General features: G+C 43.4%; 1 protein-coding gene across 7 annotated transcripts in view; it reads right to left on the bottom strand.

Moving 5' to 3' along the window:
- The window catches only part of LOC135104242 (serine-rich adhesin for platelets-like), a 181,132-nt gene that overhangs the window by 70,575 nt on the left and 93,057 nt on the right, over window positions 1–17,500 (bottom strand). For all 7 annotated transcript variants that reach the window (XM_064011411.1, XM_064011416.1, XM_064011413.1 and 4 more), the window contains exons 11-13: window positions 16,443–16,608; window positions 15,969–16,192; window positions 15,025–15,093 (exon numbers count right to left, since the gene is read on the bottom strand). In XM_064011411.1, the coding sequence (XP_063867481.1) occupies window positions 15,025–15,093; window positions 15,969–16,192; window positions 16,443–16,608 (459 nt within the window). The remainder of the gene's footprint in view (window positions 1–15,024; window positions 15,094–15,968; window positions 16,193–16,442; window positions 16,609–17,500) is intronic.

The following is a 17,500-nucleotide window of genomic DNA, read 5'->3' as shown; positions in this document are numbered from 1 at the left end:
CTCTCCTTCCTCCTCCTTTTCCTCCTCCTTCTCTTCCTTCTTCTCTTTCTCCTTCTCCTTCTTCTCCTTCTCCTCCTTCTTCTCCTCATTCTCCCTTCTCCTCCTCCTCCTCCTTCTCCTCCCTCATCCTTCTCCTCCTCCTCCTCCTCCTCCCTCTCCTTTTCCTTCTCCTCCTCCTCCTTCGCTTCCTTTTCCTTCTCCTTCTTTCCCTCTCTTCTCCCCCTCCTTCTCCCTCTCCTTTCCCCCCTCTCTCTCTCCCTCTCTCTCTCTCTTCCCTCTTTCCTTCCGTCCCCTTCTTCTTCTTCTTCTTCTTCTTCTCCCTCTCCCTCTCCCTCTCTTCTCTTGGCTCATTACTTTCATCTGGGCTTTAGCAATTTGCTGTGAGCTAATTACGACGAGGTGCATGTACGTACGTCTGTGTGTGTGTGTGTGTGTGTGTGTGTGTGTGTGTGTGTGTGTGTGTGTGTGTGTGTGTGTGTGTGTGTGTGTGTGTGTGTGTGTGTGTGTGTGTGTACAATCCTTCAGGTATGTTTTATTTAATAATTTTTAAACTTATCTGTTCCTTAATGTATCATGTCGTCTGTTTTCTGGTTAATTTGCTGAATCCCTGGCTATTTTTGGTTGCTAGAGAAACTTTAGTCCCCTAGAATTCTTTAATAGGATCGTATTCTCAAACATTTCAGCTTTTATCTAGATTACTTTTTAACAAGCTGTATTACTTGCCAATCCGGTGTTCGAGGTTGTTTCCATGATGTCAAAGATAGTTCAAAGAGGATAGTACAGCATCAGTGGGAAAAATGGAAACTCAAAACTAATGACCGCTGCTTTCTTTGAAAATAGTCCTGATGAGAGAACAAAGCGTTTAAGACAGCGGGTCACTGAGGAAAGATCAGACGTGAATAGGTTTATTTTTCCCATATTTATCAGTTTTACTTTGACTCTTTAGACAAAAGACAGAAATTCGCATCGCTATAAAAAAAAAAAAAAAATACGATATGAAAAATCAGTCTTATATTTTCCAGGAATAAAGATAAGAATAATGACACTAAAGTATATCCATAATGGAAAACATTTGCCTGTTTAAGTGTTGGACATAAATATTTTCCTCGTTTGTTTGCTACTCACTATTATAATCTCACTAATCTCATTATTTTGTATCATTTTAGAAAATTCCGTCTTTTTTCCATATAATATACAAAGGAAATGACGTTGATGATTGCTATCATTATAAATTCACAATTTTTTCTGCAACTGTGCAACGAAGACGTTTATGATATATATATATATATATATATATATATATATATATATATATATATATATATATATATATATATATATATATATATATATATATATATATATATATATATATATATATATATATATATATATATATATATATATATATATATAATCTGTAATAATGAAGACTTGCACAACTGCTTCTATTGTTGAAACTGAACCTTTATTTTCTTTTATCTCTTTCATAAAAAAACATAAACTCTATTTTATATCATACAATGAGACTGATAATTGCCTTCATGATAAAAATAATAATAAATAATCCACCACTTTTTGCATCTCTGTATTCAAAAGCTCTTTCTTTCGGTGTACAGTAAATAGATCTTTGATGAATGATGAATTAAAAAAAAGACTATAATTTTATGACTGATAGAATGTGAAAGGTGAAGGGATAACCTCATAAGCAGTATCATAGCTGTTAATATTAGAAAAAGATATCATAAGTGACGGGATGTGACAGGTGAACTGCCTGGGTATAATAAGGAAATGAAGGATGTGAAAAAAAAAGTCTCCTCCACATAACACTCAAAATTTATTCAACAGCTTGGAGGTGTCTCAACTCATCTTGTCTCCTGTCTGTCTGGATGTCCGAGAATATCCTCAGTATCAAACAAAAAAGCAACACGAAAGTAGAATAGACACAGACGGATACGCAAATAAACACAGTAACCAGCCTGCCCTCTAAAGACAACTCGCTTCCTTCGCAAAAATAAATACAAGTACCTAATTACACACACACACCCTTCACTCAAAATTCAAAATTAACATGGCGACTCCTACAAAAGCCTCGGAGTCCCCATCTGGGGAAGGGACCACAAATGTCCCCATAGTCGGACTGCTGTTCTGGTTTCGACCCTAAATGTCTTGACACCCACCTCAACTTTTTCTCATGAACTTCCGTAACATTGGCGGTCTTATATCTAATTTTTCAATCCGTAGAACACCACCTCTCCTCTACTAAACCTCATCTTCTTTTCCTCGCTGAAACACAGGTGTCTGAGGCAACTGACAGTATCCGCTTTTCTGTTCCCTCCTACTTTCTCTATCCTCATTTTCAATCCAAAGCTGGATGTTGTGTCTATGTGCGCAACGACTTAACTGCTTTTGTGCCCACACTCTTGAATCTTCCGAGTTTTTCCACCATCTGACTACGACTACAGAGTCACTCTTACACCAAATTTATCCGTGCTGTATACCTCTCATCCAACTCCTCTGACTATAAGAAATTCTTTGACTAACTTTCAAAGTGGAGCACATTCTGATTTTCTTCCCTTTTGCGGAGATCTCCATTCTTAGAGACTTCAATGTTCACCACCAGCTTTGGCTTTCCTCTCCCTTCACTGACCATCCTGGTGAACAAGCCTTTTAACTTTGGTATCCTCTAGACCTAGAGCAATTGGTGCAACACCCTACTCGTATTCCTGACCGTCTTGGAGATACGCCTAACATTCTTGACCTTTTCCTAACCTCTAATCCTGCTTATGCTGTTACCTTATCTTCTCCATTGGGCTCCTCCGATCGCAATCTCATATCTGTATCTTGTCCTATTGCTCCAATCCCTCCTCAGGATCCACCTAAGCGGAGGTGCCTCTGGCATTTTGCCTTTACTGGCTGAGGAGACCTGAGGAGGGTATTTTGCTGATTTTCCATGGAATGACTACTGGTTCTGTGTCAAAGATGTGTCTCTGTGTGCTGAGCGCATAACAGAGGTGGACTGTTTGGCATGGAGGCGTACATTCCTCACTCCTTTTCTCGACCAAAACCTTCCAAACCTTGGTTTAAAAAACACTGTTCTCGTGCTATACATGATAGAGAGGTGGCTCACAAAAGGTACTTAAGCTTTCCATCGCCAAAATCTCATGGACTTTATATTTATGCCCGGAATCATGCCAAGTCTGTTCTCCAACTAGCCAAAAAGTCCTTCATTAATAGAAAGTATCAAAATCTTTCAAGATCTAACTCCCCTTGTGACTTCTGGCACCTAGCCAAAAACATCTCCAATAACTTTGCTTCTTCTTCTTTCCCTCCTTTAATTCAACCAGATGGCACCACTGCTATCATATGTATTTTTTAAAGCTGAACTCTTCGCTCAGACCTTTGCAAAAAACGTTACCTTGGATGAATCAGGGCTTGTTCCTCCCTCTCCTTCACCCTCTGACTACTTCATGCTACCTATTTTAAATTATTCGCAATGAAGTTTTCCATGCCCTCGCTGGCCTAAACCCCCGGAAGGCTTATGGACCTGAAGGGGTCCCTCGTTTTATTCTCCGAAACTTTGCCTCCGTGCTTGCACCTTGCCTGGCGAAACTCTTTCAACTCTGTCAACGTCTGGAAGTTTGCCTACATTCAGCCAGTTCCTAAAAAAGGGTGACCGTTCTAATCCTTCAAACTACCCTCCTATTGCTCTAATTTCCTGCCTATCTAAAGTTTTTTAAACTGTCCTCAACAGGAAGATTCTTAAACATTTACCACTTCACAACCTTCTATCTGATCACCAGTATAGGTTTCGTCAAGACCGCTCTTTTGGTGATCTGCTGGCTTTCCTTACTGATTCCTGGTAATCCTCTTTTAGAGATTTTGGTGAAACTTTTGCTGTTGCCTTGGACATATCAAAAGCTTATGATAGAGTCTGGCAGAAAGCTTTGATTTCCAAACTATCCTCCTACGACTTCTATACTCCTCTCTGTAACTTCATCTCAAGTTTCCTTTCTGACCATTCTATTGTTGCTGTGGTAAACGGTCACTGTTCTTCTCTTAAATCTATTAACAGTGGTGTTCCTCAGGGTTCTGTTCTGTCACCCACTCTCTTCCTATTATTCATCAATAATTTTCTAAACCAAACTTCTTGTTCTATCCACTGCTACGTTAATGAACCACCCTGCACTTTTCCATGTATTTTCAATGACGTCCAATCATTCAGGAAATTCAAACATTTCAAACAGTGAAGTCACATAACGCCTGACTTCTGATCTCTCTACAATTTCTGATTGCGGCAGAGCAAAACTTGGTATTGTTGAATGCCTCAAAAACTCAATTCCTCCATCTATCAACTCGACACAACCTTCCAGACAACTATCCCCTCTTCTACAATGAACATCCTCGGTCTGTCCTTTACCTATAATCTATTTATGTGACCGTATTTCTCTCTCTCTCTCTCTCTCTCTCTCTCTCTCTCTCTCTCTCTCTCTCTCTCTCTCTCTCTCTCTCTCTCTCTCCCCTCTCCCCTCTCCGCTCTCCTCTCTCCTCTCTCCTCTCCCTCTCTCCCTCTCTCTCTCTCTCTCTCTCTCTCTCTCTCTCTCTCTCTCTCTCTCTCTCTCTCTCTCTCTCTCTCTCTCTCTCTCTCTCTCTCTCTCTCTCTCTCTCTCTCTCTCTCTCTCTCTCTCTCTCTCTCTCTCTCTCTCTCTCTCTCTCTCTCTCTCTCTCTCTCTCTCTCTCTCTCTCTCTCTCTCTCTCTCTCTCTCTCTCCCATCCTCCCTCCTATCCTCCCTCCCTCCCTCCCTCCCTTTCTTCCCCTCCTTCCCCTCCCTCTCCCTCTCCCTCTCCCTCTCGCTCTCTCCTCTCCCCCTCTCTCCTCTCCCCCTCTCCCATTCTCCCCCTCTCCCATTCCCCCCTCTCCCCTTCTCCCCCTCTCTCCCTCTCCCCTCCCTCCCTCCCTCTCTTTCTCCCTCTCTCCCTCTCTTTCTCCCTCTCCCTCTCCCTCCCTCTCCCTCTCCCTCCCTCTCCTTCTCCCTTTTCCTTTCCCTCTCCCACTCCCTCTCTCATTATTCTACCAACGTCTTATCTATTTCCTCTTCCCTTGACGTTTCTCCTCCTCTTCTCCCTCCGTCTCTTCCTCCTCTTAACACGTTCCTCCACTTCTTGACAATCTTACTTACACCTTTCCTCCATCTGACATTCTCTTCCTTCTCCCTTTAACACACTCTTTCTCCCACTGAAATCTCTCTCGGCCTCAGTCCAACAACACATCCTTGGCCTTCCAACACACTCATTTTCCACCTGATGTCTTCCCTCTTTCTCCTTACACACTCTTCCTCTTCCTCCTCTGCCTTCTTCTCCTCTGTCTGACTTACTTCTTCCTCTCACACACTTTTTCTCCCACTTGACATCCCCACGTCCACTCTCTTGAAGCTCCTCGCAAGATCTTATCAGCTCAGTCACAACTTTTCCTTTTTTCCCCTTTTTCTTCTTCTTCTTCTTCTTCTTCTTTTTGAACTTTTATATATGTATTTTTTTGTCTTCCTTGAAACGCATTTTTTTTTACTTACACGTATGATTTCATTCCTTTTTTTACTTTTGCAGTCCCTTTTTTCTCTTTTATCCGTCGTTTCCTTTGCTTCTTTCCCGTCTTCCTATCATCAAAGTCCGATGTGGCACGATTAATTTGCTGTTTTTTTTTTTTTAAGCCTCTCTCTCTCTCTCTCTCTCTCTCTCTCTCTCTCTCTCTCTCTCTCTCTCTCTCTCTCTCTCTCTCTCTCTCTAGTATATTCCCTTCATCTCTCTCTCTTTTTAAATATTCTTCTCCGTCTTTATATTACATGGTCACTTGTTCTCTTTTCAATTTCCTCTTAAACTTTTTTTTTATTTTCTTTAATCCACCTCATAAAAATACCTTTTTTTCATTTAACGAGTAAGACGACGGACACAACACAAAAGACGGAGGAAGAGGTAAAAGGGAAAGGGGGAGAAGAAAGAACAGCAAGGGATGGAAAGAAGAGAGTATGTAAAAATAGAGAAAGGGAAGATAAAAAAAGAGGGGATAAAAGAAAGAAGAGAGGGAAAAATAGACAAAAGATAAAAAAAAGTGAGAGGGAAGAAACCAAGAAGAGTAAAACGAAAAGAAGGAAAATAAGTAAGAAAGGGAAAATTCAAAAAAATCAGAATAGGACACAAAGCAAACCTTAAGAAGGGAAAAAAGAAAAAAACAGGTAAGAAAAGAAAGCCTGGAAGGGAAAACAAAAAAAAACTATCGAACAAGAAAAAAAAGGAGAAAGGGAAGGAGAGAAAAGGAAAAGGAAAAACACGCAGAACAGGAAGGGGAGAGAATGATGAAAAAAAAGAGAGAAAGGGGGAAAGGCCTGGATATAAGGGATCAGTTTGCCTGCCAGTGTAAAATGAGGTTTCTCTCCCCCTTTCCTGTCCCCTCTCTCCATCTCCCCTCCCGCGTCGCTTCCAAAAATAATGGGGAGGTGACAAAGTGAGGATGGGTTATGACGCTCTAATTTCATCGTGGTAATTGGCTTGACCACGAGTGTCCTCAGCTGCGTGTCCGTCCACCCACTCGTGTACCAGCAGGTAAAAAAAAAAAACAGGTATATAAATTCATAAACATAAAGAAAGACAAATAAAAGAAAGACAATACATGGAATGAGAGAGAGAGAGAGAGAGAGAGAGAGAGAGAGAGAGAGAGAGAGAGAGAGAGAGAGAGAGAGAGAGAGAGAGAGAGAGAGAGAGAGAGAGAGAGAGAGAGAGAGAGAGAGAGAGAGAGAGAGAAAAAATGGTTTGTATTATTTGCAAAACCTGACTTGAAAGATAACAAAGAAATCTAAAAGCATTTTCATTAGATAGATTGATAGATAGATAGATAGATAGATAGATACATACATACGAGATACATAGACAGACAGACAGAGACACAGACAGACAAAAAGACAGACAAAAAGACAGGCAGGCAGGATTTAAAAATTTTGTTGCCCTTGACCAGTAACCCTTACGTAAAAAAAAAAAAAAGGCAGATAACATAGATACAGACGCAAAAAAGAACAAAACCTGCTCACACAACATGACCGCTCCTGCGTCACCTCACTTCTGTCATTCATCCCAAAACGGCGCGCGGACCTGACACCATTTTCTTCCCCCTCTAAAATTATTCCCAAGTTGAACCACCAATCTTGGCCAACAGCGTCTCCCGTCCCCGCCTTCCTGATTCACATTTTTGGTGGAAACACTACTTTATTTTGTAAGTCACTTGCTTCCACGCCTCTCAGTCAAGGAGGGAAAGAAGGAAGAGAAAAGGAGGTGCTTCTGATGGCGTAAGGGGGGAAGGGAAGGGAGAAAAGAGGTTGGGGGAAGGAGAGGAGAGGAGGGTGAAGAGTGCTTTGTAAGGCGGGAAGGACGGAGAAAAACTAAAAGACTTTGCGTTGAAGGGAGTGAGGGAAGGAAATAAGTAGGAAATTGAATCGTGATGGAGGGAAAAAAGAGGAAAAAAGAAGAGAAAAGGCAGGGAAAGAATGAGGGAAAGTTCTTCATTGGTTGGGGGGAGAGAGAGAGAGAGAGAGAGAGAGAGAGAGAGAGAGAGAGAGAGAGAGAGAGAGAGAGAGAGAGAGAGAGAGAGAGAGAATGCAGATAAAATATTTGGTTGAGAGCATGTAAAATAAAGACTGCGTATTCACTTCCAGCCTGTTTCCCCTCCTCCTCCTTCTCCTCCTCCTTCTCCTTCAACTCTCATCTTAGTTATCTTATCATTACAACTATTATTATTATTATTATTATTATGTTATGTTGCTTCCATGAATGAATATAGTTAACATTGTCATAATTACTAATATTATTATCGTTTCTTGTTACGCATGTCCCCCACCGCTACCTCCTTCACCTCCTCCAATTCTCTTTTTTTTTTCTTTCCTTTTAACCCTTATAGTATTACAGCTTTCAGTATTATAATTCATCACTATTACTATTGCTATCACCATCTCTTTTAACGCTTCTCTTTAACCTCCTCTTCCTCCTCCTCCTCCTCCTCCCCTTCCTCCTACTACAGTTGTTATGCCCTCCTTATCTTTTCTCGCTTTTACTGTTCTCGTTTTCTCTCACTTCCTCTCCTTCGTATCACACTCACCTCTTCCTCTTTCGCCTTCTAATTCTTCTCTTTCCTTTCCCTCTTCTCTCCACTTTCACCTCCTCCTCCCTTTCCATTTTTTTTTCCTTTCTCTCTCTTCTATCTTTCTCCTCCCATCTTTGCATTTCTTCTCCTTCCGCCTTCTACTCTCGCTCCACTTCGTCTTCTTCTCCTGCTCATTCTTCTTCCTCCTTTTCCATTTCCCATCCCGTCATTTCTTTTCTTCTTCCTCCTCCGCCTTCCTTAACTTTTTTTTCTTCTTCCTCTTCTCCTTCTTCCTTTTCTCCTTCTTCTTCTCCTCCTTCTTCTTTTTCTCCTCTTGCTCCTCCTTCTCCTCCTCCTCCTCGCCATGATGGGTAGCACTCTCCAAACTTTTATCCTCTTCTCGTACTGAGTCTTGAGTTGGGAGGCTCTCCAACCTGAACGACATGCTTCTAAATTCATCGCCCCAATGAATGAAAAGCCAAGGAGAGAGAGAGAGAGAGAGAGAGAGAGAGAGAGAGAGAGAGAGAGAGAGAGAGAGAGAGAGAGAGAGAGAGAGAGAGAGAGAGAGAGAGAGAGAGAGAGAGAGAGAGAGAGAGAGAGATTAAGTGCCACGCCCAAACTCAACCTTCTCCCTTCTCCTCCTCCTCCTCGTCCTTCTGCTCCTCCTCTTCCTCCTCCTCCTCCTCCTCCTCCTCCTCTAGTTACTCTCACCTCTCTATCTTCCCCAGCTGCATTACTAGCTTAGCCTCCTCTTCCCTTCTCCGTTTTCTATTTTCTAACCACCTCATCACCCTTCTCATCTCCGTCCTCCGTCACTCCCTATTCCCGCCTCTCCTTTTCTCCTGCTTCTTATCCTGCCCCGCCCACTCCTCTCTTCTCCCCTCTTCTCCATCTGATCAAGAGGATTATCATTACTATGCACCTGTAACGTTTTTTCCGGAGCCTCTCTCTCTCTCTCTCTCTCTCTCTCTCTCTCTCTCTCTCTCTCTCTCTCTCTCTCTCTAATTGTCTTGCCACCTAATATGATCAACTTCGAACGAGAGAGAGAGAGAGAGAGAGAGAGAGAGAGAGAGAGAGAGAGAGAGAGAGAGAGAGAGAGAGAGAGAGAGAGATAATTAGTTTGTCATCAGGAGAGAGTGAGGGAGACAGTTTTATTTGTCTTCCGATTCGTTTTCTCTTTTGCCTTTCTTTCTTCTTCGCATTCTGTCAAATTTCCTCATGCTTCCTCAATTTCTTTTATTACCGTAAATATTACAGACATGGAACTTGGTTAATCATTTTCTCCTTTTATCTTTCGTCTTACTTACCGTTTTTGTTTTCCGTTGGTATTTTCGTTCTCTTCGTCATTTTCTTGGTTGTTTTAGGGGTTGGATATTGCCCGTTTTCTCTGTTTTGCGTTCTTTGTCTTACTTGTTTGCTTGTTTTGGGTGAAGGCTTCGGGACTTGCTCAATATGCAAAGATATTCTGGTCTCTTTGTCCTCGGGCTTCAAAGTCTCTTAGTAATGGCCTATGTGGCGCACATTCTGACACACACACACACACACACACACACACACACACACACACACACACACACACACACACACACACACACACACACACCCGCATACATGGAGCAAAGGCTTACGGTATAATATAATACGCTTTTATGTTGTAACATGTATACTACTACTACTACTACTACTACTACTACTACTACCATTACCACTACTATTATTACTACCCCTACTCCTATGTGATATTACTACTACTAATTGGGGGTTGGGAATTTTGGGGACTGGCACTTCAGTGAGCGTTTTTGTTTTCTTCTAATTTTGTGCCCCTCAGCACAAAAAATAAAATAAATAAATAACTACTACTACTACTACTACTACTACTACTACTAGTCACCAACCTCACAACCACCACCACCACTACCACCAACACCACTGCTTTATCATTACTACAATCACAGCTGTTTTACCAGCACCATTACTACGAACGTTACGTCGCTTCTTCCAACTCGCAAACTCATCAACCAACCCATAAAAGAAAGAAATAAAAAAAAAACTAGTGTACTGTCTATTGCTGACCTATTGCTATTGACCTATTGTCTATTGCTGAGAGAAGAGGTCAGGAAAAGTAAACAAAAAAGAACAGGGTAATTAACATTTAAAAGTATGCGACGGAAAGAAATCGAGCGCAAAAATAAATTAGTCTGTTTCATTTTCGCTCTTCATTCCAAGGCGGGTGTTCTGAATGCATGGAAGGAAAACAATGGAAGCGGTGAAGGAAGAGGCTCCCCACCTGTTCCTTCCCTGACCCACAGGTGTTAAAAGACACGCGGGAGCTCATCTCATTAACGTAATTACAGGTGGCTGAGCGAGCTGCACACTTTGTTTATTACAATACGAACGAACGCGCTTTCGGTGTAGTTACAGCATTCTCCCCCACCTCTCTCTCTCTCTCTCTCTCTCTCTCTCTCTCTCTCTCTCTCTCTCTCTCTCTCTCTCTCTCTCTCTTATATATATATATATATATATATATATATATATATATATATATATATATATATATATATATATATATATATATATATATATATATATATATATATATATATATATATATATATATTACTAGTATAATATAGAAGATTCTCTCTCTCTCTCTCTCTCTCTCTCTCTCTCTCTCTCTCTCTCTCTCTCTCTCTCTCTCTCTCTCTCTCTCTCTCTCTTACTAGTATAATATAGAAGTTTGCTGATGACACCAAAATTGCGAATTCCGTAGTTCCTAACGAACAAGTAATAAAAATGCAGAAAAAATCTAGACAAATTGGCTGAGTGGGGGCAAATCTGGCAGATGAGTTTTAATACAGATAACTGCAAAGTGCTTCAAATAGGATATAGAAACGAGAAATCAAAGTATATTTTAAATGGCACCAGACTTAAAAGTGTTGACAACGATACTGATTTAGGAGTTACAATACTGAGGAGCTTAAAACCTAGCCAACAATGGTGAGAAGTCGTAAAGAAAGCGAATAAAATAATTGGCTTAATCGGCAGATCTTTTGAATATAAATCTAAGGATACAATCCTCACTTTGTATAACTCTTTAGTCCATCCCCTTTTGGAGTATTACCTTCAAGCATGGTGCCCCTACTTTTTTTTTTTTTTTTATGTAGGAAGGACGCTGGCCAAGGGCAACAAAAATCCAATAAAAAAATATGCCCACTGAAATGCCAGTCCTATAAAAGGGTCAAAGCAGTGGTCAAAAACTGATGAAACCTCCCTCTTGAAGGAATTCAAGTCACAGGAAGGTGGAAATACAGAAGCAGGCAGGGAGTTCCAGAGTTTACCAGAGAAAGGGATGAATGACTGAGAATACTGGTTAACTCTTGCGTTAAAGGTGGACAGAATAGGGGTGAGAGAAAGAAGAAAGTCTTGTGCAGCGAGGCCGCGGAAGGAGGGGGGCATGCAGTTAGCAAGATCAGAAGAGCAGTTAGCATGAAAATAGCGGTAGAAGACGGTAGCGGTAGACGGTAGAAGACGATAGCGGTACAAGATATGCAACATTGCGGCGGTGAGAGAGAGGCTGAAGACAGTCAGTTAGAGGAGAGAAGGAGATGATGAGATGAAAAGCTTTTGATTCCACCCTGTCTAGAAGAGCAGTATGAGTGGAACCCCCCCAGACATGTAAAGCATACTCCATACATGGACGGATAAGGCCCTTGTACAGAGTTAGCAGCTGGGGGGGTGAGAAAAACTGGCTGAGACGTCTCAGAACACCTAACTTCATAGAACCTGTTTTAGCTAGAGATGAGATGTGAAGTTTCCAGTTCAGATTATAAGTAAAGGACAGACCGAGGATGTTCAGTGTAGAAGAGGGGGACAGTTGAGTGTCATTGAAGAAGAGGGGATAGTTGTCTGGAAGGTTGTGTCGAGTTGATAGATGGAGGAATTGAGTTTTTGAGGCATTGAACAATACCAAGTTTGCTCTGCCCCAATCAGAAATTTTAGAGAGATCAGAAGTCAAGCGTTCTGTGGCTTCCCTGCGTGATATGTTTACCTCCTGAAGGGTTGGACGTCTATGAAAAGACGTGGAAAAGTGCAGGGTGGTATCATCAGCGTAGGAGTGGATAGGACAAGAAGTTTGGTTTAGAAGATCAGTAATGAATAATAAGAAGAGAGTAGGTGACAGGACAGAATCATGAGGAACACCACTGTTAATAGATTTAGGAGAAGAACAGTGACTATCTACCACAGCAGCAATAGAATGGTCAGAAAGGAAACTTGAGATGAAGTTACAGAGAGAAGGATAGAAACCGTAGGAGGGTAGTTTGGAAATCAAAGCTTTGTGCCAGACTCTATCAGAAGCTTTTTATATGTCCAAGGCAACAGCAAAAGTTTCACCAAAATCTCTAAAAGAGGATGACCAAGACTCAGTAAGGAAAGCCAGAAGATCACCAGTAGAGCGGCCTTGACGGAACCCATACTGGCGATCAGATAGAAGGTTGTGAAGTGATAGATGTTTAAGAATCTTCCTGTTGAGGAGAGATTGAAAAACTTTAGATAGGCAGGAAATTAAAGCAATAGGACGGTAGTTTGAGGGATTAGAACGCTCACTCTTTTTAGGAACAGGTTGAATGTAGGCAAACTTCCAGCAAGAAGGAAAGGTAGATGTTGACAGACAGAGCTGAAAGAGTTTGACTAGGCAAGGTGCAAGCACGGAGGCACAGTTTCGGAGAACAATAGGAGGGACCCCATCAGGTCCATAAGCCTTCTGAGGGTTTAGGCCAGCGAGGGCATGTAAAACACCATTGCGAAGAATTTTAATATGTGCCATGAAGTAGTCAGAGGTGGAGGAAAGGGAGGAACAAGCCCAGAATAGTCTAAGGTAGAGTTTTTAGCAATGGTTTGAGCAAAGAGTTCAGCTTTAGAAATAGATGTGATAGCAGTGGTGCCATCTGGTTGAAGTAGAGGAGGGAAAGAAGAAGAAGCAAAGTTATTGGATATATTTTTGGCTAGATGCCAGAAATCACGAGGGGAGTTAGATCTTGAAAGGTTTTGACATTTTCTGTTAATGAAGGAGTTTTTGGCTAGTTGGAGAACAGACTTGGCATGGTTCCGGGCAGAAATATAAAGTCCATGAGATTCTGGTGATGGATGATGGATGGTGATGTGTTAAACCAAGGTTTAGAAGGTTTAGGACGAGAAAAAGAGTGAGGAATGTACGCCTCCATGCCAGACACTATCACCTCTGTTATGCACTCAGCACACAAAGACGGGTCTCTGACACGGAAGCAGTAGTCATTCCAAGGAAAATCAGCAAAATACCTCCTCAGGTCTCCCCAACTAGCAGAGGCAAAACGCCAGAGGCACCTTCGCTTAGGGGGATCCTGAGGAGGGATTGGAGCGATAGGACAAGATAAAGATATGAGATTGTGATCGGAGGAGCCCAACGGAGAAGAAAGGGTGACAGCATAAACAGAAGGATTAGAGGTCAGGAAAAGGTCAAGAATGTTGGGCGTATCTCCAAGACGGTCAGGAATACGAGTAGGGTGTTGCACCAATTGATCTAGGTCATTGTAGACAGCAAAGTTGTAGGGTAGTTCACCAGGATGGTCAGTGAAGGGAGAGGAAAGCCAAAGCTGGTGGTGAACATTGAAGTCTCCAGGAATGGAGATCTCTGCAAAAGGGAAGAGGGTCAGAATGTGCTCCACTTTGGAAGTTAAGTAGTCAAAGAATTTCTTATAGTCAGAGGAGTTAGGCGAGAGGTATACAGCACAGATAAATTTAGTATGAGAGTGACTTTGTAGTCGTAGCCAGATGGTGGAAAACTCGGAAGATTCAAGAGCGTGGGCACGAGAGCAGGTTAAGTCATTGCGCACATAAACGCAGCATCCAGCTTTGGATCGAAAATGAGGATAGAGAAAGTAGGAGGGAACAGAAAAGGGGCTACTGTCAGTTGCCTCAGACACCTGAGTTTCAGTGAGGAAAAGAAGATGAGGTTTAGAAGAAACACATTGATAAATTGGAAAGAGTTCAGCGTAGAGTAACAAAAATAATACCAAGCCTAAGAAACAAATCATACGAAGAGCGTCTTAAAGAATTAAATCTTTTCCCATTAACACAAACAAGACTAAGAGGCGACTTAATAGAGGTGCTTAAAATCATCAAAGGCATTGATAACATGGACTGCAGTAAATATTTCACGATAGACTCTTCAAATTACACGCGAGAAAACGGCTGCGAAATTGTTGGGAAATCCTTCAACTCTCACGAATCAAAAAAATAATTTCTTCCATCGAGTTGTAAACCTATGGAATGGGCTTCCTCGAGATGTGATAGAGTGCAACACCGTAGAGACTTTTAAACGACGTCTTGATAAATATTTTGCTTGCAATCCGCGGCTAACAGCGTTTGTTTGCTAGTGATTAACTTCCTTGTCCTCAGGAAATGGGGGCACCTCATTTCATCTATTTTCTTTCTTTCCTCTAAAACTTCCTTCGTTTTTTTTTTTCCTCTCTTCTCTAACCCCGTAAAGGTATTTCTTTCCGACCTGTTTTTTTTCCTGTATGGCTTATGCCAGAGGGAATGGAGTGTGGGGAGAGAGCCTTCTACTTTCCTGCCCTTTTCTTCTACTATCACTTTAGTAGTCCTAGGTCAGGTCACCTCGTGAGGACCGCAAGGTCTGTTGTGGCCTGTTTTTCTATGTAACTATATAACTCTCTCTCTCTCTCTCTCTCTCTCTCTCTCTCTCTCTCTCTCTCTCTCTCTCTCTCTCTCTCTCTCTCTCTCTCTCTCTCTCTCTCATACTGTCATTCTTTTTTAAGTATTTCTTCTTCTTCTTCTTCTCCTCCTCCTCCTCCTCCTCCTCCTCCTCCTCCTCCTCCTCCTCCTGCAAGTCTGGTACTCACTTCTATGCGCGGCGTCCGACATGTCCCTCATAATCTTGACTCTCCTCCGCCCCGTCTCCTGAGCTCCATCTGTGGGCGAGGAATACAGGGAATGTTAATAATGGAGATGGAAGAGGAGGAGGAGGAGAAGGAAGTTGTTTGTGACGTATCAGATTTGTCTCAGTGTGTGTGTGTGTGTCTGTGTGTGTGTGTGTGTGTGTGTGTGTGTGTGTGTGTGTGTGTGTGTGTGTGTGTGTGTGTGTGTGTGTGTGTGTGTGTGTGTGTAGAAATATATAAAAGTAATCAAAATACAACGTGAAACAAAACACTTAAATTGAACAAAGTCCGTTCAATTACTCTCTCGGAGAAAAAACAAAATAATCACAGTACTTCAACGTTTTTTTTTTTCTATCTTTTTTCAGTCGTGGAAACAAATAGTCGACAGCATCTTTTTTTTACAAGAAAAAGTACGAAAAAAATATGTATCCGTTTCGATCAGATGAAAAAAATTCTGTAGTGGCTTTAAATTTTCCGCTGTAGCTGACGCGGCGGAGGCCAAACCAATTACGACCGACGGAGAGCAGCACGGGAAGAGGCGGGAGGGAGGGCCGGGAGAGGGAGAGGGAAGAGAAGGGAAGAAGTGAGCAAGGCCAGAAAGGGATTGAAAAGTGGGGGATGTTTGAAGGAGTTGTGATGAAGAGGAAAAGTGGAGGGGAGCGCAGAAAGACAGAAGGGGGAGGGGGAGCAGGGACGGAGGGAAACTTGAAGCTCCCCTCTGGAAAACTTACTGAAAATTTGTCGACTACACTGTGAAGAGGCGGCGGGAGGACAGGAAACCTGGCTTTCAAACCTGTCCTGCCGCCACCACTGCCATCACTCACCAGGCAGGTGTATGGTACACCACACCTGGCCCTTACACCTGCTCTCTGTCCTACCGCCGCCACTGCCACCGCCACCACCCTCACCTTTGCGGTGGTCGATGTCTACGTCGTGAATCACGATGCGGATGGTCTCGCCTTCCGTCACAGAACTTTGCCGTCTCAAACGGTCTTCCTCGTCACGCCCTGGGTTCACTTCTAACGACTGCGTGATGCGAGAGCCTCCGCCGGGAGGCGTCGGAGCCGTGGAGGGGTACACGGTGCCACGTGGAGAGGCAGGAGGCGTGGGCAGCACCCGCCCACTCTCAGACCTGCCGGAGAAAAGGTGTGAGAGAGTGGTCAGATCCTGGTAACTCTGTATCACTTTCTAAGTCTAACCTTGACGAAGAACGGCGGGGCCAGGCAAATGTGAGGCAGGCAGAGCAGGTCGTCACGCAGGCCACCTGCCATTCAACGCTTCTGAACACGTCATTCTTCTCCGTTACCACGGTAGGCCAGGGAAAGATTCCTGACACCCGACCATTACCACCCGGACCCTCCCTAGCCCCCATCAGAACTCACACTGCAGAGGAGCGGCGGCGGGAGGAGCGATACTCCTCCTCGGCGGGATGCAGCCATTGCTCCTCCTCCAGGCTGGACGTGCCAGCGCGCCGCGGGGAGCCCTGCGGCCCGCTGCCGGGAATGGCCACATCAGGTGACAGCGGGGATGGCGACGAGTCAATAACACCTGCAGGAGAAGACAGAGTGGGTGAGTCCGTGGAGAGCAAAGAAGGTGATGTGCTGGCAACATTTGTTGGGGGGAATAGGGGTGGTGGGAAGAAGACATCAGTGACGCAGCAGGAAATGTTTGTGACATTAGTACGGCACTCCCTCGCCTCCAGTTTCCCTTCGCCCTTGAGCCGCCAGGCAAGGATGGGCGGGGATCGCGGCTCCCCGTCTTCCATCTTCTCTCCTTCCTCAAGAGACTTGGCTTCTGATCAACCCAATGAGTCCCACTGGTAGGTCTATTTGTCAAGGTTAAGGTAAGATATATTACCTTGCATTATTTTCTCCAAGTTAAACACATCTCTCTCTCTCTCTCTCTCTCTCTCTCTCTCTCTCTCTCTCTCTCTCTCTCTCTCTCTCTCTCTCTCTCTCTCACTCCACTCTCTCTCACTCCACTCTCTCTCACTCCACTCTCTCTCTCCCACTCCACTCTCCTCTCTCTCTCTCCCACTCCACTCTCTCTCTCTCTCTCTCTCTCTCTCTCTCTCTCTCTCTCTCTCTCTCTCTCTCTCTCTCTCTCTCTCTCTCTCTCTCTCTCTCTCATTCCAATCTCTCTCTCTCTCTCTCTCTCTCTCTCTCTCTCTCTCTCTCTCTCTCTCTCTCTCTCTCTCTCTCTCTCTCTCTCTCTCTCTCTCTCTCTCTCTCTCTCTCTCTCTCTCTTTCTCACTCCACCCTCTTTCTCACTCCACTCTCTCTCACTCCACTCTCTTTCTCACTCCACTCTCTCTCACTCCACTCTCCTCTCTCTCTCACTCCACTATCCTCTCTCTCACTCCACTCTCCTCTCTCTCTCTCTCTCTCTCTCTCTCTCTCTCTCACTCCACTCTCCTCTCTCTCTCTCTCTCTCCACTCTC

Source organism: Scylla paramamosain, chromosome 10 (assembly GCF_035594125.1).
Source record: "Scylla paramamosain isolate STU-SP2022 chromosome 10, ASM3559412v1, whole genome shotgun sequence".
Classification (NCBI taxonomy): Eukaryota; Metazoa; Arthropoda; class Malacostraca; order Decapoda; family Portunidae; genus Scylla; species Scylla paramamosain.
The sequence above is the reverse complement of the archived record's forward strand: the minus strand, read 5'-3'. Positions and strand labels throughout refer to the sequence as shown.